The 25,576-nt window shown below is 42.6% G+C and overlaps 1 protein-coding gene across 4 annotated transcripts in view; it reads right to left on the bottom strand.

The window, feature by feature from the left end:
- dnah12 (dynein axonemal heavy chain 12) overlaps window positions 1–25,576 on the bottom strand; it is a 179,347-nt gene that overhangs the window by 44,978 nt on the left and 108,793 nt on the right. For all 4 annotated transcript variants that reach the window (XM_062969868.1, XM_062969870.1, XM_062969869.1 and 1 more), the window contains 6 exons: window positions 25,235–25,315; window positions 21,534–21,710; window positions 19,466–19,597; window positions 11,270–11,359; window positions 1,894–2,034; window positions 608–849 (listed from right to left, as the gene is read on the bottom strand). In XM_062969868.1, coding sequence (XP_062825938.1) covers window positions 608–849; window positions 1,894–2,034; window positions 11,270–11,359; window positions 19,466–19,597; window positions 21,534–21,710; window positions 25,235–25,315 — 863 coding nt within the window. The remainder of the gene's footprint in view (window positions 1–607; window positions 850–1,893; window positions 2,035–11,269; window positions 11,360–19,465; window positions 19,598–21,533; window positions 21,711–25,234; window positions 25,316–25,576) is intronic.

Genomic DNA, 25,576 nt, shown 5'->3' with positions numbered 1-25,576 from the left:
ATGAAGAGTTGCAGCTTTTTGGCAATTTTCCTCTTCCTTATTTGAGTCATCTAGAGCATGAATTTTGATACAGAGGAGGATAAGTAATAGCCAAAATGCTTACAGCTCTTTAAGTTTCTGAATGCTGCACCATACAGGCACAGTCAACCTCACTTGTGAGAGTCACAGATACCATGAAGAATTGATTAGCTATCATATTTAAATAGGCAGATTATCAATGCATTGTTGGTACATCAATTTTTATATTTGTATGTTTAATTTTGGTGACTATAAAATTTATTTTGTTGTCGTGTATATTGATTTTATTGGATGGCTTCATCTTCTGTTTTGTATTTGCATTGTTTTCATGTTTGTATACTGGAAGCTTCCCAGAGAACTTTATTTCGGAACAGTGTAGAAATGCAGATTTTTAAAAAAGGATGTATTGTAACTTTAGCATTGTCTATGTATAGATGCAATTTGCTTAGACAAATTTATTTATTTTTATTTTAAAACATTTCTGTAACCATATTATAAGGATTTCATATCTTCATCCATAAGTAATATTGAAAGAGGGGTGTTTTCTATGTAATAGTTCTTGTTAATAATCCAAAATGTTTTTTCTCACCTTGATTTTTCTCCACCAAGACCCCCAATCAGCTTTTCTGCCCTTTCTAACTTTTTAGCACACAAATCCACTTGAAATTCCAGGCGGGCTTTTTCTTCTGTTTTCTCAGCAAATGTCTGTTGCAAAGCTTCCAAACGATCTTCAACAGCCTTAAGTTCATTTCTTTTCTGATTTAGTAATGCCATAGTTTGTGCTAATGATTGCTGTGCTTCTGCTAAACGAGCTTTCTTAGGAGCAACCACCTAATCAATATATTTCAATAACAGTTTGCTAAATCACACATACACATAAATACATACATTCAATAACACACATGCAAGTTGGAATCTGGAAAAAATACATAAAATAGACATCTGATAAAATGAAGAGAAAGTGCAAAACAAAAAAGTCAAATCAGTACACCATTTGACCTTCATTTTCATGAGTTTTGAAACTCATCTTCCTACTGTTCTACCACTGATTCTCAATACTGCCTAAGGAATCATTTCCACTAATCCTTTTCTAGTCTCAGAGGCCACATGTATCTGAATGCCAGTAATTGGGAAACAATAATGGGCGAAGTTAGTTCCCTAATGCTCTATTTGCAAGCTTCCCACTTAGCTGTTCACTGTGGAAAACAAGATGCTTGACTACACAGGACTTTGGTCTGATCTTATATACTTAGTAAAACATGAGTATCCTAAATGGCTTGGGACCATTTAAAGGCTGACTTCACTTATGTTATCCTGTCTGAAATCCTCAGCGGAGAGTCTGAGTTCATGTCTCTCCACCCTGTAAAGCTATGTTGGTAGGTAAACTTGGACAGCTTTCTGTATAGCATTACCCCAACTACAAGTACCCCCTTCCAAAAGAAGTCAGGCTAGCTAAATTCCCTTATAGCCCCGAGCCCTAGGGGAGTGCCGGCATATAAGTTTGAATAATAAATAAATAAATAAATAGTTTATGCAGGCCATGAAAACTTGATCTTTGATTGTTAAAATTAACAGTGGCTTTAACTATTGTTAGCTGTTTTGAATTATTTTACATGTCTAGTTTAAAGCTATGAGTAAAGAGTAGATTTAGTTTGTTTTATATATTTAAATATTTTAACCCATGTATGTCCCCTTGGGCTCCCTAGTGGGTTGAAAGACAAACAATCACACTGTTGCCATCCAAATTCCTCTGGGATGTTATAAGCAAGACATGAAGGAAGCAGTACAGGAATGCATCTAATATAGTAGTGAGTTCTTAACTGATAATATTTTTTTACTATCATCGATACAGAGAATATTAAGGAAAAACTGCACCTTTGCCACTCTGTCGTATACTTCCATTGCCATAATCCATTTACATAAGCCTTCTGCTGCTGAGGATGCTTTAGCTACTTTGGGTGGATCAAATTCAGGATTAGTTAGATACTCAGAACGAATCTTTTGCATCACCGATACCTATGTAAAAACACAACATCGCTGACTATATTGTTTAGTAATAAGACAACAATTTGGTCACTTTATCCATGTTACACTCGAGTCCCTGTTATTATCCCCTTCCTCATATTTATCCATGTTATTTTTGCCAATGTGTTCATAAACTTTTATATCAGTGGCTCTCAACCCCAGATGTTTTGGCCTTCAACTCCCAGAAATCCTAACAGCTGGTAAACTGGCTGGGATTTCTGGGAGTTGTAGACCAAAACACCTGGGGACCCACAAGTTGAGAACCATTGTTTTATACTGTATACTGAGGGAGTTTGGAAACAGAATTTGCAAGACTGAACTGGAAGTGGGAGATAAAGGTGCATAATACTTCCTGGTGTCTCTGTTTAAAATACTTAAAAAATAAAATATAATGCAATGCCTTACAGATTTGGGATTTCTACTCTGTAGTTTTTCTTGTCTAGTATACTTGCAACAAGGAAAATAATTTAATAATTAAAAAAAAACACCTTGAAGAAGCAGTTGCAGATAAGAGAGCTTTCTTCCAATTGATTCAATGCTGCAAATACTTAATTCATTGAAACCTATGTGTCAGAACCCTGCTTTCAGGGCCTGGATTATGGCACTAGAAATCAGGGTCACTGACATTATGAACTGATAAGACACCTGCAACTCGTAACTCTGAGAAGAAACGGCTGCTGGACTTGGCGGGGAAACTTCGCAGGGTTTTTGTCGGGCGGGAACTATGTCTTTGAATGAGGGGGAGGGTATATAAAGGAATGCTGACTGGTGCCTCACATTGTTGGATTTTTCATGTTGATGTTTCCTATAGTAAAATCTCTAGTGATGACACAGCGAGTCTCGTGTCGTCATTTAGGAGCGGCTGTAGTGAGCCGACAGCAAAGCCAAGAATACCAGGCATCGTCCCGCAGCAGCGGTGAGGTGTGATATGCAGGAGGAGGAGGACTTATTTGGAGCAGGAAGGGGTCCAGTGAGATCCCCTTCCGACGAAACTCAAGCAGAGTTTGAGTAGCTGGCAGCCTTAGCATCGTCCACGGCGTATGCCCAACCAAACGGGGTAACCCAGAGACGTGGAAGGATGCAAAGGGGCAGCTTGGAGGAGGAGAGCAAGCCAAACTTCCTACCCCCTCAGAAAATGGTGTTCCTGGAGGAAAGGATGATGGCAATGGAGACAACCCTGGCGGTGATGTCGCAGGCGATGGAATGCCTCGCCACCTTAGCAGAAGCGAGGGAAGGAGGAGAGCCTCAGGCTGGGTTGGTGTGGAACATAAGCAGTAGCTTGGAGTTTGCAGACCTACCGGCACCGAGAGAGAAGGAATTGTACAAAGAGGCTGGAGCCCTCCCCAAAACTCTAAGAAGCTTGGGGAGAGTAGAAAAGGAGAGCAGCGAGGATCAGAAACCTTGGGGAGCAACCGCTACATCCCAACCCGAACCCCTGGTGCTCCTGGCACAGGGCAGCAAGGGGCAACCGTGGGACCCCCCAGGGTCAGAGGAAGCAGGCAACATGCAGATCCCTGGGGGCTGCCGCTACCAGGACTCCAGCAGAGAAGGGAGGAACTGAGAGCAGAATATGGTGGAGAGTCCCATGATCTAGACTTTTTCCTCACTACGGTGAGAGGCTACATGGAGGACAATGCCCATACCTTCAGGATGGAGTCCAGCCGGATACAGTGCGGTTCTGAAGAGAGGAGCAGCCAGCTGGTATGTCCAGCTGCACGCTAGGCACGAACCAAGACTGGGGTTGGTGAGATGCTTCATGGCAGCTCTGGAGGCCCATTTCCGAGACCCATTGGAGCAGATCCGGGCGAGGGAGAAGCTGAAGACAGTCTCCCAGGGACAGAGGTCGGTGTCCCAATATGCAGAGGAGTTCCAGTGCCTGGCTGAGAAAGTACCGGAGTGGTCCGCTGTAACCAAGGTGAAACTCTTTAAGGAAGGGCTAAAACGGGAAATTCTCTCCTGGGTGGTACACCGTGACGAGCTTGAGACACTACAAGGATGGATTCAGCTGGCAGGACACATCGAGACGTCGCTGGCCCAAGCGAGGTGGTACAGGGGAGGACAGCTGCAACAGTCGCAAGCGAAGGAAGGAAGCCGAAAGTGGGAACCAACTCCAGCCGGGAGACGAGCAGAGTCAAAAGGAGGTGTTAAAGCAAACAGGAGCTGTTGTTTTGTGTGCGTCCGACTGGGACACAGAGCCACCGAATGCTGGCAGAGGAAAGGAGAAGGAAGGATTCAACCCAAACTGAAGACTGCAGCCAGGAAACGTGTGGAGGAAGAACCACCGATGGGGGATCATTCAGGGGGGTTGGTAAGTCAGGACAATTGGTGGTTCCAATTCAGCTAGAAAGCAGCGGCAAGCAGGCCACTTGTAAGGCATTTATTGATTGTGGGTGTTCCAGGAACATCATCACACCTGAATTAGCAGAGGGGCTGGGATGTGAAAAGTCAAGCCTGGAATCCCCAATAACCTTCTCGCAATTGGACGGGTCCCTAGCATTGGGATCATTAACTAGGCATAGCATTGAGGATGTGAAGTGCAAAATAGGGCCTCGGGAAGGAGGGGTGTCATTTGTAATATCGCAAATAGCCAACTACAATATAATATTAGGCATGCCATGGCTAGGGCAAGCCAACCCGCAGGTCGACTGGGAAGCTAGGAGCATACATTTCAGACAAATACCTGAAGAGGGGGGTCAGGAAGCTGAAAGGGAACCTGGGAGCCGGGGAGAGGAAGAATCCATCAGACTGGCCGAACTGGCTGGGAAACTGCTCCCAGAGTACCATGAGTTTGTGGACGCCTTTGATGAAAAGGAAGCCAATAAGTTCCCACCGAAGCGGAGGGTGGAGGTGGGAATTGAGCTAGTTCCAGGAGCAGAACTACCAAAGGCAAAAATCTACCCACTGTCAGCTAGAGAAAAGGAGGAGCTGAGGGAATAGATAGGAATTTAGCGCGAGGCTTCATCAAACCCTCAAATTCCCCCTTGGGAACCCCAGTGTTGTTTAGACGTAAAAAAGATCAATAATTGAGATTATGCATCGATTACAGGAGCCTGAACGCAATCAGTACTGTAAATAAATACCCCTTGCCTTTAGTGAAGGATTTGATTGTCCAGTTGTCAGAAGGGAAGATATTCACCAAATTGGATTTGATTGAAGCATACCATAAATTGAGGATTAAGCCAGAAGATAGGTGGAAGACAGCATTCTCCTGCGCTTTCAGACTATATAATTATCGTGTCCTCCCTTTTGGGCTGAGTGGGAGAGGGGCAGCATTCATGCAACTGATTAATGAGGTACTACATCCATTATTGTACGGAGGAGTTTTTGTTTTTTGGACGATATTCTAATTATGAGCCAGGACAAAACACAACACGTGAAGCTAGTTAGGGAAATCCTCCAGAAACTCAGAGAAGTGAAGCTATATGCAAAGCTGTCTAAATGCGAGTTTAACACAGGCTAGATAGACTTTTTGGGGTACAGGATCTCATCAAAAGGGATAGCAATGGACCCTGCGAACGTGGAGGATGTGAAAGGGTGGGAAGCCCCAAGGACTCATAAACAATTGCAGTCGTTCCTGGGATTTGCTAACTTTTACAGAACCTTCATCAAAGATTTTGTAATGCTTACTCTACCGCTAACTGATTTATTGAAAACAAAAGGGAGGGGTGAAACAACCAAGGTGAGAGCTCCGGGAGCCAAGCTAACATGGACATTAGAATGCCAAGAAGCTTTTGAGCTGTGAGGACTCATGGGCCTTGTAGTCCTGTTCCTAGTACTATTGTGGCAGACGAAGAGGAAAACATGGGGTTTTCGCCGGTTCAGCAAGAGCCGGAGTCTCTTCACCTGCAGGATGTTGATGTTTGCCCTCAAGAATTCAGCCAAACAGGCCTTGGGCAGAACTCCCCACCGTTTCCCAGAAAAGAATCTTATTCCAGAGAAAGGGGAGCCAGAGAGGCCCAACGGAGGAGTTTACGCTTAGCTGCCAAACATCAAGCTGATTAGGCCTGCTTCCCTTGGGAAATTCTAAGGAGTCACACATCTGGACAGAGTTGGGTTTCGCTTCTCGTTCTCTAGGGAAAGAGTTCTGTTGGCGGGAAAACGAGACTCAATATAGGTGTTTGGCGCGAGGGATTCTTTGCGGAGTCAATTGATCAGCTTGAGGAGAGAGATTGTGTGTGGACTTCGTAATCCCAGTTCCTTGCTTCCCGGATCAAGCTTCAAGCCTTGCCCTGCCTCACGGTTTTACCACGGACTCTGTTTCATGCTTCATGTTTGCCTTGTCTCCAGTCACGGATCTAGCCAAGAATCAAGTTTATTTCCAGCCTTGTTGTCAAGCTTCATTGGACTCTAAGACTCTCTTTTTTCCCCACACTATTGCTTGGCAAAGTGTGTGTTTCGGTCAAGTGGATTAAAACTTTGAACTCTAATATCTTATATTGGACAATACATTTCTGGACTATATTTGACCTCATCTGAAGGGTCTGCTTCTGAACTATATTCTTCACTTGTTTTTATTGATTTTATATATTTCTTTAATAAAGATATTAGATAGAGACTGGCCTCGGTGTAAGGTTATTGGTGCTCTGCTGCCAGGGTTCTGACATGAGCCTCTGAAAAGACGGTTCAATTTATGGTATGCTTACCGAAGAGCCCATCCTACAGCACCCTGACACATCCAGGCTGTTTGTGGTGCATTGTGATGCATCGGATTGTGCATACGGGACAATTTTGCTGCAAAGGGACCAAGGGGGGGGGGGGACACCTCAGGCCATGCAGCTACCTGTCAAAGAAATTTAGTGAAACAGATAAAAACTGGCTGATTTGGGAGAGGGAAGCATTAGCGATTTTGAAGGCATTAGATTGTTGGAGACAATTCCTGGAAGGGAGTAGGATTCCATTTGAGGTATGGTCATATCACAAAAAATTGCAATACTTAAGATCCCCTCGCAAACTATCGGCAAAGCAGATAAGGAAAGTCCACCTTGCAGCCAATATTGCGTCCGCACAGAACCGTCCGGCGGCACTGTTCCGTGTCATCAGAGGGTTGTTAACTCCCACCAATCAAGGTGGGAGCCCTGATAACTTGGCAGCCTGCTGTGAAGCATTTGCTCAGTTCTTTGCAGACAAAGTCGCTCTGATCCGCTCCGACTTTGACACCATATTAACGGCAGTCTCTAAGGATGTAACAAGTGCACCTGCTTGTACAGTTTTGTTGGATTCATTTCAATTGGTTGAGCTTGAGGATGTGGACAAGATCCTTGGAGAGGTGAGACCGACCACATGCATCCTGGACCCCTGCCCATCCTGGCTGGTGAGAGAAGCCAGAGGGGGTTTGGCCAAGTGGGTGAAGGTGGTGGTGAATGCCTCCCTTCGGGAGGGCAAGTTTCCAGCGAGCCTAAAAATGGCTGTGATCAAGCCGCTGTTGAAAAAGCCATCACTGACTCCACTCATTCCTGGAGGGTTGGTCCCAGATGGTGTCATTGGGGGATGCCTGCTCGGCCCCACAACCGTTGAATTGTGGGGTCCCGTAGGGCTCTGTATTGTCCCCCATGTTGTTTAACATCTACATGAAGCCACTGGGAGAGATCATCAGGAGTTTCGGGGTCCGGTGTCATCTGTACGCAGATGATGTCCAGCTCTGTCACTCCTCCCCACCTGTCACTAAGGAGGCTGTTCAGGTCCTGAACCGGTGCTTGGCCGCTGTGTCGGACTGGATGAGGGCCAACAAATTGAAATTGAAGCCAGACAAGACAGAGGTCCTCCTGGTCAGTCAGAAGGCCGAACAGGGTATAGGGTTACAGCCTGTGCTGGATGGGGTCACACTCCCCCTGAAGGCGCAGGTGCACAGTCTGGGGGTGATCCTAGACTCATTGTTGAGCCTGGAACCCCAGGTCTCAGCTGTGGCTAGGGGAGCCTTCGCACAATTAAAACTTGTGCGCCAGCTGCGACCGTACCTTGGGAAGCCAGACTTGGCCACGGTGGTCCATGCTCTTGTTACATCCCGATTAGATTACTGCAACACACTCCACGTGGGGCTGCCTTTGAAGACTGTTCGGAAGCTCCAACTAGTCCAACGGGAGGCAGCCAGGCTGTTAACTGGAGCAATGTACAAGGAGCGTACTACCCCTCTGTTACGTCAGCTCCACTGGCTGCCAATCAGCTACCGAGCACAATTCAAAGTGCTGGCTTTAGCCTATAAAGCGCTAAATGGTTCCGGCCCAGCTTACCTGTCCGAACGTGTCTCCCGCTATGACCCATCACAGAATCTAAGATCTTCTGGGGAGGCCCTGCTCTCGGTCCCGCCAGCCTCACAGGTGCAGCTGGCGGGGACGAGGAACAGGGCCTTCTCAGTGGTGGCCCCCACCTATAGAACACGCTCCCAAACAAAATTAGACAGGCTCCCTCCCTCCTGTCTTTCCGAAAGAGAATAAAAACATGGTTATGGGACCAGGCATTTGAGCATGAGTAGCAGCAAAAATGAGATATGGATATATGACCTACTGACAGGCCCCACCTGGACATGAAAAGCGCCTTAAATGTATATTTTTAAATGTATACTCTTAATTTTATTGTAATTTTTAATCTCGATGGATTTTTAAATCTGATGTAAACTGTTTTTTGATGTGTATGTTTATATTGTAAACCGCCTTGAGTCCCCTAATGGGTGAGAAGGGCAGGGTAGAAGTGATGTAATAAAATAAATAAATAAATAAATAGTAAGGTGGGTGCAATACTTCAGCCGCTTTGATTTCAAATTGAAATTTTTTCAGGGAAAACACAATGTGCTAGCTGATGCTCTCTCCAGGATGCCCCAGCATGGGGGAGGATCTCAGGAATCTGAGGGAGTGTTTTCTCAGACAAGCAGTGGGGCCTGGCAGTGCTAACTCGAGGGCAGACAGCGAGAGAAAACAAACACACTGCTATTACGACGGGGGTGGGGGGGGGTGGGAAAGAGAGTTGAACCAAGCATATGGAGAGGATGTCTGGCTGAAAACGAACAGGGAACGGGGGGAATTGTGTGGGGATTTGGTGTTTGTAAATAAGAAATTGTATATTCCCAAGAATTTGAGACTGGAAATGCTGAGGCGGTACGACGATAAGGGTGTGGGTCATCTAGGACCTGCCACGACAATTAAACTGTTAGCTAAACAATGCTGGTGGCCCGGAATAAGGAAGGACACTAAATTATATGCCACCCTATGTGAGCTGTGTGCGGAGAGCAAAACACCACCTGGAAAACCCCAGGGGCTCTTGCAAAAGGTGGTGAAACCCACGAGGCCATGGAAATGTGTGGCGATGGACTTTATGCGTGGCGAGCTACCCCCCAGCAGGGGTCACAGATACATTTGGACAATATTAGATCTGTTCTCAAAGCAAGCTCATTTTGTAGCCCTACCAAAACTCCCTTCGGCAGAAAAGCTCACTGAGCTATACGTTAAGCATGTCTATTGCCTTCATGGATGTCCTGACAAAATAATTAATGACCAGGGGGTTCAATTCACGGCAAAATTTTGGGGGAAATTCCTACAGCTATTAGGAGCAGAGAGGAATCTGAGTTCGGCCTTCCATCCAATGACAAACGGGGGTGTCGAGCGCACTCAACAAATGCTGAGTCAATTTTTGAGGATATATTCTAATTATAGGCAAGATGACTGGTCAGAACTATTGCCTTTTGCTGAAGTGGCCTTCAACGGAGCAGTGCATTCAGCAACCGGTCATTCCCCTTTTGAAATAGTATACGGCCAGGATGTAGCACCGTTCCCAAGACTACCAGTATGGAGGGGAGGGGAGGACCAAAATGACGAAGAGTGGCCGGCCAAAGTCAGGGAAGGGTGGCAAGATGTAGTGAAGGCACTGTGGGAAACGCAAAGAAAGTACAAACTATTTGCTGACCGTAGGCGCCGAGAAGGGGATGAATTGAGAGAGGGAGACCTAGTTTGGCTAAGTACAAAGAATCAAAAGTTGGGGTTTCCCTCAACAAAAGTGGCACCACGCTATATAGGGCCATTTAGAATCACAAAAAGGATAAATGAAGTAACATATCAGCTAAGGTTACCCAAAGATTTGGGGAAAGTGCACCCAATGTTTCACTGCAGCCTGTTGAAAAAGTACAAAGGAACATTGGATAGCAGAGAACAATAGCTGTACTTAACATTTTGTCTTCTAGGAGAAGGAGGATGCCATGTCAGAACCCTGCTTTCAGGGCCTGGATTATGGTGCCAGAAATCAGGGTCACTGACATTATGAACTGATAAGACACCTGCAACTTGTAACCCTGAGAAGAAACGGCTGCTGGACATGGCGGGGAAACTTCGCAGGGTTTTTGTCGGGCGGGAACTATGTCTTTGAATGAGGGGGAGGGTATATAAAGGAATGCTGACCGGTGCCTCACATTGTTGGATTTTTCATGTCGATGTTTCCTATAGTAAAATCTCTAGTGATAACACAGTGAGTCTCGTGTCGTCATTTAGGAGCGGCTGTAGTGAGCCGACAATATGTGTAGAAATAGGTTTGGGAGCTCTTTGGGTTTTTTTTGACAATGTTGTGTTGCATCCTGACCTGTAACGTCTGAGGATATGTGTCATCTTAGCCCGTGTTGGGGTGAGCACCGGACAATTAAAAAATAAAATATAGCCCCTGCTCGTTGCTGACCTAAGCAACCCGAAAGATAGTTGCATCGATCAAGTAGGAAATTTAGGTACCACTTATATGTGGGGAGGCTAATTTACGACACCATAAAAACCATCCAGCCGCCATTGGAATTAGGAAGTTGCCATCGCAATGGATGATGAAGCAGCTGCTCCCCCTGTGGCCGGAATCAAGCATACCCTCAGGAAACTGGAAGCTGGAGAAGGTTTAAATTGCCTCTGTGTCTGTCTCAGTTCTATGTTATATGGCATTGAATGTTTGGTTATATGGCATTGTTATATGTTATATGTTATATGGCATTGAATGTTTGGCATTGAATGTGTACAATGTGATCCGCCCTGAATCCCCCTCAGGGTGAGAAGGGCAGAATATAAATACTGTAAATAAATAAATAAATAAGGATACAACCTGTCTATTGCTGCTGTCCTCATCTGTCTGACATGTTAGAAACACCTGTATGATTTCTCCAATCTAAGGAGCTACTGGCATTTGACAGAATATACATTATATACTGTTAGCTCTAATAGTGTAACCATTTCTCTTACTCATTACTGCAAAAGGAATAAAAAAAACTTACTGGAATGTTATCCTTGTCATACTCCCTCAAATCTTTTAAGAAATTCATATCACCCAGAAGTTTTTTGCTAGGTCCCCAATAGTCTAAAATCTGTAACAAAAGATACATAAATATTTTAAAAGAAAAGAAAGTAAGAAAATGTAGAAGATTTTCTAATTGACACATAGACATGCAGAGGACGAAGGTGTCAGGATTTAGTAGAAGAGAATATCTCCAAAACAAAATATTTGACACCAGCTATTAATTCATTATGAATAAGACACTCTATGTGTTCTGATATAAAGAGAGATGTTTCCCAGAGGAATTGCAGTACTATCACATAAGCAAATGAGCATGCAAATAAATCTTTAGAAATTGGGGAGAATATATGCAATGACTCCTACTATGATCTATTATTTTCCACTAAGACTCCAAAAGGGACTTATTCAAAATATTTTATTGCTCTTAATACCATTTGGTTAATCCACAATGTTATCTAAGACCTTATTTGAAGTTACAGCTGACTGTTGGTATCCAAGAATTCTGCATCCCAGATTTCACAATTCATGGCTTGAAAATATTTTTTTTTAAATTCCAAAACACAAACATTGATTTTGCCATTTCATGTAAGGGAAACCATTTTACTATGCCTTTGTATATAATATTATTTCCCTCAATACAGATCAAGGGAAGCAACAGTCCCACTCTATTCTGAAAGCCAAAGCCTATAAGGATTGGCTTAGGGAGCTGGGCCTGCTTAGCCTAACAGTAGATGAAGATATGACATGATTGTCATGTTTAATATTTGAAAGAATGTCATACTGAGGAGGTGGCAAGCTTGTTTTCTGCTGCTCTATAGAGTAGGACATGAAGCAATAAATTCAAATTGAAGGAAAAGAGATTCCACCTAAACATTAGGAAGAGCTTCCTGATTGTTAGACCTGTTCAACAGTGGAATATGCTTCCACAGAGTGTGGTGAAGTTGGCTTATCTGGAGGTTTTTAAACAAAGGCTGGATGGCCATCTGTCAAGAGTACTTGATTGATTGTTCTTGCTATTCATCTGGTGACAGATTAAATCTTTAATTTTAGGCAAGATTAAAGTTTTTAAGTCTGAGTCAGGAGGTGGGGTGAGGTGTTTTATGTACTTTAAATAGGTGTTTAATTATTTTAACTGTTTATTTTAAAATAGTGTTGGGTTTAATTATATTTTGATATTGATAGTCTTTAAGTTGTATATCGTATATTGTATTGTTTTTAGCACTAGTCACGATTTTGAAACTGTTAAGAGAAAAAGCGGCATGCAAATGATAATAATAATACTAATACTACCTTACCATTACTATTACTACTACTACTACTAATAATGTGTCACAAAATGATGCATGCCTAAAAAGTTTATCACCAACATGAAATGTTTGGAAAGGACAGGTTGCCTACCTGTAACTGTGTTTCTTTGAGTGGTTCTCTGTGAAGTCATACTTGTGGAGAATACTGTACCTGCGGAGGCTCAATGGAAGCTTTCCAAGCTGTTTCACTTTCCTCATAAAAGGCATAAAAGGCGCCCCGGCTCCTCCTTCCCCAGTTTCTGAGCCACAGTGGCAGCTAGAAAGGGGAAGGTTTGATATAGAGGGGAGGACAGGCAAGGTTAATGTGAATTCACAGAGAACCACTAGAAGAAACACAGTTACAGGTAGGCAACCTGTCCTCCTTCTTCAAGTTCTCTGTGAATACACACTTGTAGGGATTAACAAGCTGTTGTGCCTGGGTGGCAGGACAGACGTCAAACTAACACCATTATATAAACCGAACATTAGTAGTTTATTTCACCAATAAAAAACATAAGCCACAAAAGACTTGAGTGAGGAACCTTGGCTGTTACATGATGATAGCTTTATTGACATATGGTGCAGCAGGATGCCCATTATTCAAGGAATAAGATAAACAATACAGATGCTGCATAAAGGCAATAGGAGGTAGTTTTGGAACTGTGGTTTAACAACAATACACTGTGGTACAGTTGAAAGTGTATTTCAGGTTAACACAAAAACCTTCTCCCCTTAGGGAAAAACAAGCTTCTAAGGAAGCAAAACGTAACATTGCCCTAACTGTGGGCAGATAAGTACATTCAGCTGGTGACAATGCCAGCCTCACAGGGCTGCATAGATGCTAGATACCAAGTATGGTAAGGAGCCCCCGTGGTGTAGTGGATTAAAGCCTTGTGGCTTGAAGGTTGGGTTGCTGATCTGAAAGCTGCCAGGTTCAAATCCCATCCGGGGAGAGCGCGGATGAGCTCCCTCTATCAGCTCCAGCTCCATGCGGGGACATGAGAGAAGCCTCCCACAAGGATGGTAAAAACATCAAAAAACATCCGGCATCCCCTGAGCAACGTCCTTGCAGACAGCCAATTCTCTCACACCAGAAGCCACTTTCTCAAGCTGATCCTGACACGAAAAAAACCAAAAAAAAAAAAGTATGGTTCATAATGTAAGCCACGCCGGGCTACGGCAAGTAAACTCTGGAGACCTTTTTACCGAGGATTGCAGGGAGACAAAATATCTCAGCGGCATTATACGGTGGGCCTTGAGGCCAAGCTATTAGTCTGGTACCGATGCAGTACAGAATCGAGGCATACCGGAGGCAAGAATTGACCTTCCGAAGGCCGTATCCTACTGAGACCTTGCATCTAGTCTATAATGTGATACAAATGTCATAGGGTTTGCCTAGATGGCCGCCTTACAGATGGCATCCAGTGGGATTCTTCAAAGGAAGGCTGTAGACACTGCTAAGCCCCGTGTTGCTCGCAGTTGAATCGAGGGCAGTGGGGGTCGACGACTGAGTTGGTAACATAGTTCAATGGTGTAGGCAATCCAACAGGACAATCTCTGAGAAGAAATCAGATAACCTGGCCTGCTGTCGTCGTATGATACAAAAAGTCTGGGCAAAGTACTGATGAACTGAGTCCGTTGTTTATAAAACAGGCACGCCCGTCGTACATCTAATAGGTGTAGATGCTGTTCTACTGCTGACAATGGGGCCTGGAAGAAAGCAGGTAGCACAATGTCTTGATTAGCATGGAAGGCTGAGACTACCTTCGGCAAAAAGGTGATGTTGGTACGGAGCACTAGTCGATCAGTGTGGAAGATGAGGTAGGGTTCGTCCACCCGGAGTGCTGCCAGCTCCGATGGCCGTTGGGCTGAGGTAATGGCTAAGATGAAGGCCACCTTCCAGGAAATAAGATCGAGATCCACTGTTGCCAATTATTCAAATGGGCAACCCTGGAGCTGTGAGAGGATGAGCTCTAGGCTCCGTCCTGGAGTTGGAGGTTGAGTGGGTGGGTGCAGGTTGTTGTATCCTTTCAGCAAAGTTTTCACCAGGTGGCATGTGAAGAGGGAGGCATGGCCTTCATTTTCCTGTGACCATGAAATGGCAACTAGGTAGACTTTTATTGAGGAAAGAGTCAGGTTGCAGTTAGCCAGAGAGAGCAGGAACTCAAGCACATGAGTGATTGTGACTAACTCCACCAGAATTCCTTGGTCTCGAAGGAATTCTCAGTACCGTGTGATCTTGTATACATAAGATTTTACTGTAGCTGGCTTATGGGCAGCTTTGAGGATGGCAAGTACAGTAGAGTCTCGTTTATCCAACATAAACAGGCCGGCAGAACATTGGATAAGCGAAAATGTTGGCTAATATGATTTTACAAATTAAGGATGAAAACATGTTTCACAACGAATCGACAGAAAAAGCAGTTCAATACACATTATGTAGTAATTACAGTATTTACGAATTTAGCACCAAAACATTGCAATGTATTGAAAACTGTGTTGGATAATACAGAACGTTGGATAAGCAAAGGTTGGATAAGCGAGACTCTACTGTAATTCAGGTGCAAGTTGTTCTACCAATGGATCCTCCAAGCTGTCAGGTGTAGGGATTGTACATCTGGGTGTAGTATCTTCCCTTTCTCTCTGGATAGGAGGTGTAGGATGGAGTGGAACTTGAAGCATTGACCCCTAGAGAGATGTTGAGGAGAGTTGGAAACCACACTTGCCTTGGCCATACTGGCGCTTACAAGTATGCAATTGGCTCTGGGTGCTATTATGCATTCAAGGACTTTTGACAGCAGTGGGGACAGGTACAGAAATTCTTGTGACCAGTCAAGGAGAAAGACATCTCCCAGGTTTGCTGTGCTCAGGAACGGTCTTAAGTGGGACGCAAAGATTGGCAGTTGGGCATTTGATGGGGTGGCAAAGAGGTCAATGGCTGGATAGCCTCACTTTTTGAAAACCTGGTGAAGTTGGACTGGGTCTAGCATTCACTTGTGAGTGGTGTACTTCACCCTGCTCAGCTGGTCTGCCAGGTCATTGTCCTCTCTTGGGACATGGATTGCAGAGAGAGAGACTTTGTGTCAAATGCACCATTACTGAATGCCTATGGAAAGGGTCAGGAGTTTGTGCCTCCCTGTTTGTTCAAGTAGTACATCGAGGTTGTATTGTCTGTTTGAATCTGAACTATTCTGCTAGAGATGAGAGGGGCAAATGCCTAATGAAAATAACTAAAAGCTCGACGTAGTTTATATGGTTCGTCCTGAATGGTAAGGTTCTTGTAATGGGCTTCCCGGCTGAATGTGGACAGGGATGGAACGGGATTTTATGGCAAACACTGGACTTGCTGGTCCACCAGCCTAGACTGCATTTTATTGCCCTTGGTCACATGAGGAGACAGAAGTTGTGATGGCAGAGAGGGTCAAAGTGGTTGATGAACCATCTCTGGAGCAGCCTGTCACGAGACCAAAGGGAAGGACGTTGAACAGGAAGGTTTGTGGGCCAAGCTTGAAGGAAAGAAAACTTCTGTGTGCTGGGTGGATGCTGATGTGAAAATAAGTGTCTCATAAGTCTATAGTGACAAACCAGCGTCCTTTGGGCTAGGATAGATGCCACCAACACCATTCTGAATTTCTCCAGCAATAGGAAGGAGTTAAGGACTCGGAGGTGAAGGATCGGACACAGACCTCCATCTTTTTTGGGAATGGTGAAGTTCCTTGAGAAAAAGGCCATAACATCTGCTGTCGAAGGCATTGGCTGTATGGCACACTTGAGGAGTAGGGTCTCGACTTCCTCCTATATGGCATGTGACATATAGCAAGACCCTTGCAGTCAATGGAAATTCCTTGAATTCTAAGGTGTAACCTTCTTGGACAACATTGAAGACCTAGACACCTTAAGTTATATTGTGCTACGCATTCACGCAGCTGGCCAAGTGGTCAGGGAAGGTGTAGGGCTGTGTGTTGATTGAAGGCGGCGGGAACTGCATTGGTGTGAGCAAGGGAGCAGCTGAAATGGGGTCTGCAATGGTATGTGGCAAGGAGATAGCATCGTTGCCGGGATTGTCAAACCCAAAGTTTAGTCTGGTTATTGGGTTATTGGATCGATACTTCTGGTTCCTATTGAAGGTCTGTTTAACCTCGAGTCCAAGAGCCTGTCCCATGCGGAACATTTGGTCTGCGAAGGCCTGGACATCATCTGTGGGTGATGGAGAGTTGGTAAGATAGTTCTCCAGGTCCAGCGAGAGGTCGAGACCGAGAGATAGGATGGAGTCTGATCATATAGACTCTGCACCATCTGGCTTCTGTTAGTAGCAGAGGAGAAGGTTTGTGGCGCTTTCCCACTTCCATCTCTGGTGGTTGGGCAAGCGATCTAGGCATAGCTGCTGCCACTGCTCTAACCAAACGTGTCATTTGTTTTCCCTTTGCAGGTGATTCCTCTGGCGGGGAAAAAAGGTACTGCCTCGCCGAGCCCAATGGAGCTGACATGGATGTCGTGGGACTTGGATGACCGTATGCGTCGATCTCGAGGGCAAGTCGATAATCCAACATCGTCTCATGTTGGGACTCCCAGTGTTGGAGGGACAGGCAAAAGTAGGGGCTGCATTCCTGTCTGCTTGGACCCTCTTCATCTCCTCCTGTGCTCTTTTGAAGGCAATCATTACAGAGGAGGACAACAGTGGTGTTGTTGTGATAGATCTGGATGACCTCACTGACGCCACCGAGCTCGATGTCAATGGAGGTCAAAGTGGGGGCTTCACAGCCTTTATGGTAACCTTCGGAGTTCTCGATGTAGTAGAGGACTTCGAGGAAGCCATTTGCGAGGTCGAGGTGGATGGCCTTACCGCAGCCGTTGTCGAGCCCGAGGTTGATGGCTATGGTGCTGTGGATGGGGCTAAGGCCTGCTCATAGATCAAAGCTCGGAGGGACGCAGCCCTTTTTTTTTTTGGACTGCACGGTAAACGCCTGGCAGTGCAGATGAGTTAACCACATGCATTTCTCCAAGGCAAAGGAGGCATTTCAAATGTCCATCTGAGTCCGGAATCTTTGACGCACAATGGACGCATCTCTTAAACATAGTTGTAGACATGATTGTTCTGAAAAGCTGCTGCGACAGATGAAAAAGAACTGGGGAAGGAGGAGCCGGGGTGCTTATATGCCCGCAGGAGGAATAGGCGGGGCTACTGCCAAAATTTGAAAGCGAAACAGCTTGGAAAACTTCTGTTGAGCCTGCGCAGGCACAGTATTCTCCACAAGTGTGCATTCACAGAGAACTTGAAGAAGAAGCTCTGTTCTAGATCATAACTTACTTATCTCTCCTGATAGATGAGTCACTAGAGGGGATGTTGTATCTCTAGGCATTTCAACAGAGAGATAAGATTTGTTTGTACTGAAAACCTTAGGAAATCAATGAGGCTACCTCAGAACCCACTAAAGCGGGCCACTAATATTCTTGTCTTAATTAGAGGAATATACCGTATTTACTCAAGTCTAATGCATCATCAAATCTAATGTGCACTTCAAATCTGAAAAGGCTAAAACAAAAAAAAACTCGATGGTGAAGGTAACACATCTTTCCTCTTCCTTGCCTGCTCCTGTTGGGAAGTGATGGCAGTGTCAACACCCATGTTCCATTCCTCCCCCCCCCCCCCACTACCTCTCAGCTGGCACCAACCATTCGCCTTTGCTAATGGTAGCAAATTGGCACCTGGAAGTCACCCTGGAACCTGCTGGTTAACATAGCCTCCACTCCTTCCCACTCCTCCCAACACCACCCTGTCCCTTTAGTTGCCAAAGAAACAGTAGCTGTCTTGAAGGCAAAGAGAAGGAGAAGCCTACATTGCGACTGAAGGAGCAGGCAAGAAATAGGAGGAGGAAGGGGAATCTTGGAGATACCAAAGTAAATACGATATATCATTATGTCAGGTACAATTTATGTGCATTTAAAGCACATAAAACGGAAGCTATAGCTTACAATTCTGACACTATTTACTTAAATTGATTTACTTCATTCTTCACTGAATGCAGAAGTGAGGAAATCATGATTTCCAAACAATTAATGAGATTTATATTTGAATGGCTTGATCTATTGGGGGTGTACCTGATTAAAATAAAAAGGATGATGCTGAGCAAAAGCAGCTACTAAGTCTCTAATGATACACTATACAATTATAGCACAATTACTCCATAGTGGAGTTTACAGTTTGGGAAGAGATATTTAGAATGTACTGCTAGACAGTGCAAACCACATGCTCCAGGATTCCATAGGATGTTCCCGTTGCAAATAGAATATAGCACTGTGATTGTGTAGTATCTAAAGGTCCTGAGTAAATTTATATTAAATAAAGATAAAAATTTAAACACTAGAGCTAACTGCATAGTTCTATCTGGACAAAGCCTAACTTGTATTCCACTAGGAACTGTCAATCAGGTTTCAAAGTTCTACTAAGAAGAATAGATGCTGTCATAGAAATGGTCTAGATGTTGGATCCAATTGTCACTCTAATAACTGTCAACCAGAAACAAAACAGAAGAAACATTTCAACATTCATTAAAAACTCAAAGAAACAGTCTGCTAAACAAAAGCTGCAGTGACCACCTGACTCTCTTGTTAAGAGTTCAAGAGCTTTTGCATAAGCTCTACTTCAAAGTACTATTTACCGTTACAAAAGGTACAAATGTACCTTATCAGGTAATCATGTGTTTACTTAATCAGAAAAATAACTCACCTATTTCTGCAATTTTCCACATGATGATGGGATCTTATTTTCATAGTGAAGCATATAAAATAGGCATGTCTCCCAAATTTTACCATTGTATACACATATGTTCAGTCTGCCTAAGGAGGGTTTTGCAATTAGGAATGTATTGCTTTATAAATAGATATTTTACCTTGCCTCCAATCCCTGAAGGGTCTGCAACTTTTTCAGGTTTTATATCCTTCATGACACAAATGGCAGCCATAACAAGTTTAACACCAGAAGGTGGATTCTTCATTGATTTTACAATTGTAATATCTGCAGGCTAAAATAACATATTAAAAACCTATGAGTAATACATATTGCCTGAAAATGTTACAGATTGAACAAATCCATTTTAATACTGTAAGGGGGAAAGCACATAACAAAGCTATAATATTATCTGATTTTGATGTTGTGTTCTTTCAAGTCGTTTCTGATTCATGGTGACATTAAGGGGCCCTTCCACGCAGCCATATAATCCAGAATATCTGCTTTGAACTGGATTTTCTGAATCCATATCGCCATATAATCCAGTTCAATGTGGATTTTATACAGCTGTGTAGAAGGGGTCAAGGGGAATCAATCACAAGGTTTTCTTGCAAAAAAAAATTCCAGGAAATATTCCTTTGCTTTCCTCTGAAGTTGAGATACTATGACTGACCCAAGATAATCAAATGGATTTCCATTGCAAAGTAGGGATTTAAACTCTTGTTTCCAAACCACAACATCACATCATTGGCCCCATCTGACATATAATCCAGTTTCTGAATTCAGATTATCAGTTTTGGATTATATGGCAATGTAGACTCATATAATCCAATTCAAATAAGAGAATCTGGATTCAGAAACTGGGTTATATGGCAGTGTAATCAGCCATTATCTGATTTACTTAATATTTTACTACCCTTTTCTTAAAGGGAATTAAACAAAAAGGTTAACTCAATATATAGCAGTTCGAACATACCGTATAAAAAAATTAATGCTTCAATTAATTTCCATTACAATTTGCCTAGGAAAATATGACCAGACAGGATTTTTTACAAATGAGGCCAGACTATGTTTTTATAGAGATATGAAGCAAGAGAGATGTCAAACTAGAAGACCTCGCCTCAGGAAAAAAAATGAAATCCAGACACATGCTCCTACACACTATACTATCAATATGGGCTAAAGAGGGTGAGGGTGAAGACTGCATGGTATCATGCTATGGAAAGTATGATAGAGATATTAAATTAAGGAAGTGGTTCTCAAACTGTGCTTCTCCAGATGTTTTGGACTTCAGCTCCCACAATTCCTAACAGCTGATAAGATATCTGGGGTTTCTGGGAGCTGAAGTCCAAAAGACCTAGAGGAGCACAGTTTGCAAAACATTGAATTAAGGTATCTATGTGCCTCTGTTTCTAAAAATTAATTTACAAAATAAAACAACTATTTTATTTTTCTCACTGAACATTGGTTTATAGTTTCAGGGATAATTAAAGCATAAAATTTGCTTTTAATATAAATCAGGGTTAGATCCTGACAGGCCCCTTCCACACAGCTGTATAAAATCCACATTGAACTGGATTATATTGCAATGTGGACTCGGATAATCCAATTCAAAGCAGATATTGTGGATTATCTGCCTTGATATTATGGGTTATATATCTGCGTGGAAGGGCCCTTAAACATAAATCCAACTTCTAGTTCCAACTGAGGTAGACTAACTGAATCAGTAAATGTAAGCCAAAACCTGAAAATCATATTAATTTCTCTCTTGTCTAGTTGAGACAAGCAATTCAAAATAAAGATCCAATCTATTGTTCCCACTTTTTGTGGTGAATTGTTTTGACTACACTTTACATTATCATTTTTGTATACATTACTTCCTTAAAATTATGTTTCTCCTCTCATGCCCGGCTTCTCTGCATCATCATCTCTTTCCTCACCTTCTGAACATATGATGCACAAAGGAAGCTGCCTTTATACCACTCCAAAATATTTTTGTTACCTAACCCAGTAATATTTATTCTGGAAGGCAGTGATTTTTTTTTCAGGTTCTGAGTTGCAGATCTTTGTTTATACCTGTTACCTGATCCTTAGCTGGAGATGTCAAGAACTGTATTGTAGATCTTCAGAATGCATAACTGAGGCATATAGCTTATCTTTCAATCAAATTATCAGAATAATGCTATTCTCAGTCATATTGTAATTCATATTTCTATACACATTTGACTTGCCTTCAAAGTGTCAAGTGCAGATAATGCTGCTTCTAATGCTGGAATTGCCTCTGCAAGGTCACTCTCACATTCATTCTTTAGTGCCTGGGCTTCTGCTGCTTTTTCTGTTGCAAGCTCTTCATCTACTTTTACAGTTCTGCTTTTTGCTGCAACTTCTGCAGATTCTTTCTCAATTACCTGTGGATAGAACAGAAGTATAATGAAATGAAGTGTTGGTCATGTCGCATGAAAACATGTTCTAAGATACACAGGACAATCCACCAGAATATGAATTAAGACTTAAATTGTCCAGACCAGGGCAGTACTCACGTAATCTTCAGAATGCTTTTAGTGTCTCCTAACAGTGAACGGTTCGGAGATTAGTCTTTTCGTGTGTTGCTAGTTTTGTTTTTCTTTGTTTCTGTTTATTTTTGTGTTTTACTTTTGTGTATGTTTTATTATTTCTAGTAGATATTTAGTTGTAGTAGCAGTAGGCTGGATGTAGATGTGGTTTTTAAATATACAACCCTAAAAACTTATTTGCTCTGTTATTGTTATGAAATTACGGTTTTTTGTGAATAAAAATTACTTTTAAAAAGAGGTAATAGAGTTGAGTGTCATCTGCATATAGATGGCACTGCATCCCAAAATTCTAAATTATTTCTTCTAGTGGTGTAATCTATACATTAAATAGCATGGGGGCAAAACAGAGCCCTGAAGGATCACACAGACCAACTGTCAGGGGCTCAAGTAGGAATTCCACAGTGCCAACTTCCGAGTTTGTTCCTGCAAGCAAAAATGGAACTACTGTAAAACAGTGCCTCCAAGTCCCATCTCAGCAAGGTGGCCCAGAAGGATACCATGGTCAATGGCACTGCAAGCTTCTGAGATGTCTAGTAGAACCAACAGAGACACTTCTCTGCATAGGTCATCCACCTGTCTCCATCCCAAAACTAGGTGTGAAACAAGATCAGTCACTACATTCTCTATGAGGCATAAGTTCCCCACTTAGAATTTGAATTTGGTCTTGAACAGGTTATTGGGTCCAAGGTTTTAAATGTTAAAACAGCATAATTAAGACAATGGAGCTAGATAATTAGTTTTATCCAGAAATCCTTAGAGTTGTACATTGCCCACAAACCAAAGGTTGGATACTAGTTGATAATTATCTATTATAGAGGGGTTCAGGGATGGCGTTTTCAATACAGGCCTCACAACTACCTCCTTTAGACACGTTGGAATTCTGCTTTGTTTTCAGGAGGCACTGACAACACCCTTCACCCATTCTACCAGTCCCCTACTGACCTGTTCAAAGAAGGGCAAGGATCTTGTGGGAAGAGCAGCGGCACCTTCATCCATATGTGGTGGGAGTGTAAAAGGATTTTAAAAATTTGGAATGAGGTATATAAAGAAATGACAAAGATTTTGCAAAAACAGTTGGAATTCAAGCCAGAATGTTTTTTATTAGAAATTACTGATTCTCACATTGATATAAACACCGATAAGATAATATTCTACCTGACTACTGCAGCAAGAATAGTATTATTCTTGGGGCTGGGCTGTGGCGCAGGCTGGTGAGCAGCCTGCTGCAATAAATCACTTTGACCATGAGGTCATGAGTTTGAGGCCAGCCCATGGCAGGGTGAGCACCCGTCAATTAAAAAGTAAAAAATAGCCCCTGCTCGTTGCTGACCTACCAAACTGAAAGATAGTTGCATCTATCAAGTAGAAAATAAGATACCACTTATAAAGTGGGGAGGCAAATTTAACTAATTTACGAAGTTGGAATGAGGAAGTGCCGTTACAGTGGATGATGAAGCAGCTGCTCCCCCCTGTGGCCGGAATCGAACATCCCCTCAGGAGAAGGTTAAATTGCCTCTGCGTCTGTCTCTGTCTAGGTTCTATGTGTATATGGGCATTGAATGTTTTCCCTATATGTATATAATGTGATCCGCCCTGAGTCCCCTTCGGGGTGAGAAGGGCGGAATATAAATACTGTAAATAAATATTAGCGCAGAAATGGAAAGTTGAAGAAATACCCAGCATGAAAAAATGGTTCAGTAAAGTGTTAGATATAATGAACATGGATCTACTTACACAAAAAATAGCTCAGGACAGAACATTACTTAACACAACAAATTAGAAACCATTGACAGAGTACTTACAAAAAGAGAAAATAAATACCTATATAAAGTTTGATTAATGAAAATCACCAGGGAGAAGTTATAAAGTAATTGTATTATAAACTAAACAATTACAAAGTATAAAATATGTGGATTAAAAGGAAAAATAAAACTGAGCCACGTCACGGTCTCTCAGTCACAGTCTCTGGAAGTATTAAAAATACTATAGCAACTGTGTATATGTACATGTCCCTATTTATGTTGTGTGTTCTGTTTTTTGTGTTTTTTTCTTTTTCTTTTCCCCCTTCCCCTCCCCTTGTAACATGTGGTTTCTGGTGGGCTCTTGAACTATTCCCACTTTCCCTGGTTCACTTATCCCTCCTCTCCCCCCACCCCACTCCTTTCCCCCTTCATATAGTCTGTATATACTGTCAATTGTTTTTATTGTATTTAGAAAAGAGGATTTTTGTCGTAATAAGAATTGTATCGAAGTTGCTTTCAAACCTTACAATAACAATGACATTTTTTTTAAAAAAAGGGAAAGGATCTAGAACACATGTGGTTGCTCTCATCTCTGCAAAGATGCTGTCCACATCCTCAGGAGGCACAAACTGAATAGTATCCATCAACACTGGATAAGGAGGAACTATGTTTCCATTCACCAGAACTGTATCAACTACAGCATCCAAGTGGATGCACTGGAGGGCAAAGTCTTTAAAATGTGTGTCTGCTATTATAATAAATATAAAGAAGGGGATGGAAACAACTGACAGTCGGATTGTTGGTAAGAGAGGTAAAGCCAGCAGTAACTTGAGAGGAAGGATTCAAGAATGAACTGGAAATCTTGGTAGGGTACATAGTTATTGTATGTAATTCATACATGTAGAAAAGGCGCAGTAAGCCTTAAAACAAGGTACATGTGGACTCGATGGGTAATTTCCCTTTCTTTATCTCTCAACCACAATACAATTGAGGGAAGGGGAAAATAGTGTAGATTTCTGAGCCTTGATGGTGGAAAAATTCCTGAATTCTTCACTAAAGAAAGTAAATTCAGCAAAACGTGTGATAATAGAACAAATAACATTTGACTTTAATTTAAATCAGGGTTAGGTATATACATGTACATTCACTTCTGCAGTCTCAGAATGCTCCTAAATACAAAACTGGTGACTGGGGTGGAGGCCCATTGAGATATGCCTGAAAGTCAGAGGCAAATTTGGAAAGGTGTAATTCTTTGAAGACGAAACTGTAACTGATAGTGTAATTGATAACTTTTGAAGTAATATGTATGGTTAGCAGTGAATGATTGGTCACTGTTACTTGTACATTGTCAAATAGTTCAGCTGTTAATGGAAATGAAATTTACCTGAAATATAACAGGCTGGATTTTCTCCACTGGCCATTAAAGAGATGCCAATTGCTAAAAACACCAGTTTTCTTAAATCAAGAGGGAGCAATTATGGCGCTCCATATATTGCTGGATTGCAGGTCCCATAATACCTCATCATAACATCTAGAGAACAACACCTGCCTTTTTCTGATATACACCACTGAGTGAACTGCATCAGCTACACATAGGTTTAGGATTAGGAACTTTACCTTCATCATATTTGCATTATCCACTTTAGCTTGCTCCAATTTAGGCTGCAAATTAACTAGTTCTTTCTTCATTTCCCCAACCTAAAACCAACAACAGTTATATAAAACGTGTTACAGTACATTAAAATAGGAAAATGTATCATTATGTTTTCAGTGTTATTAAGTTTTCAATGGTAAAAAGAAAGATTTACAGCTGACCAGATACTTTCAAAGTGGACTGTCAATCATGCATTATGCAAAACTACAAACCCATTGTAATTAATTATATTCATGAAAACTTTGCACCATTACATTCAGCCTTCCATATTTGATGGGATTGGGGGCACAGAATAACCTTGCAAG

Source organism: Anolis carolinensis, chromosome 2 (assembly GCF_035594765.1).
Source record: "Anolis carolinensis isolate JA03-04 chromosome 2, rAnoCar3.1.pri, whole genome shotgun sequence".
Taxonomy (NCBI): domain Eukaryota; kingdom Metazoa; phylum Chordata; class Lepidosauria; order Squamata; family Dactyloidae; genus Anolis; species Anolis carolinensis.
The sequence above is the reverse complement of the archived record's forward strand: the minus strand, read 5'-3'. Positions and strand labels throughout refer to the sequence as shown.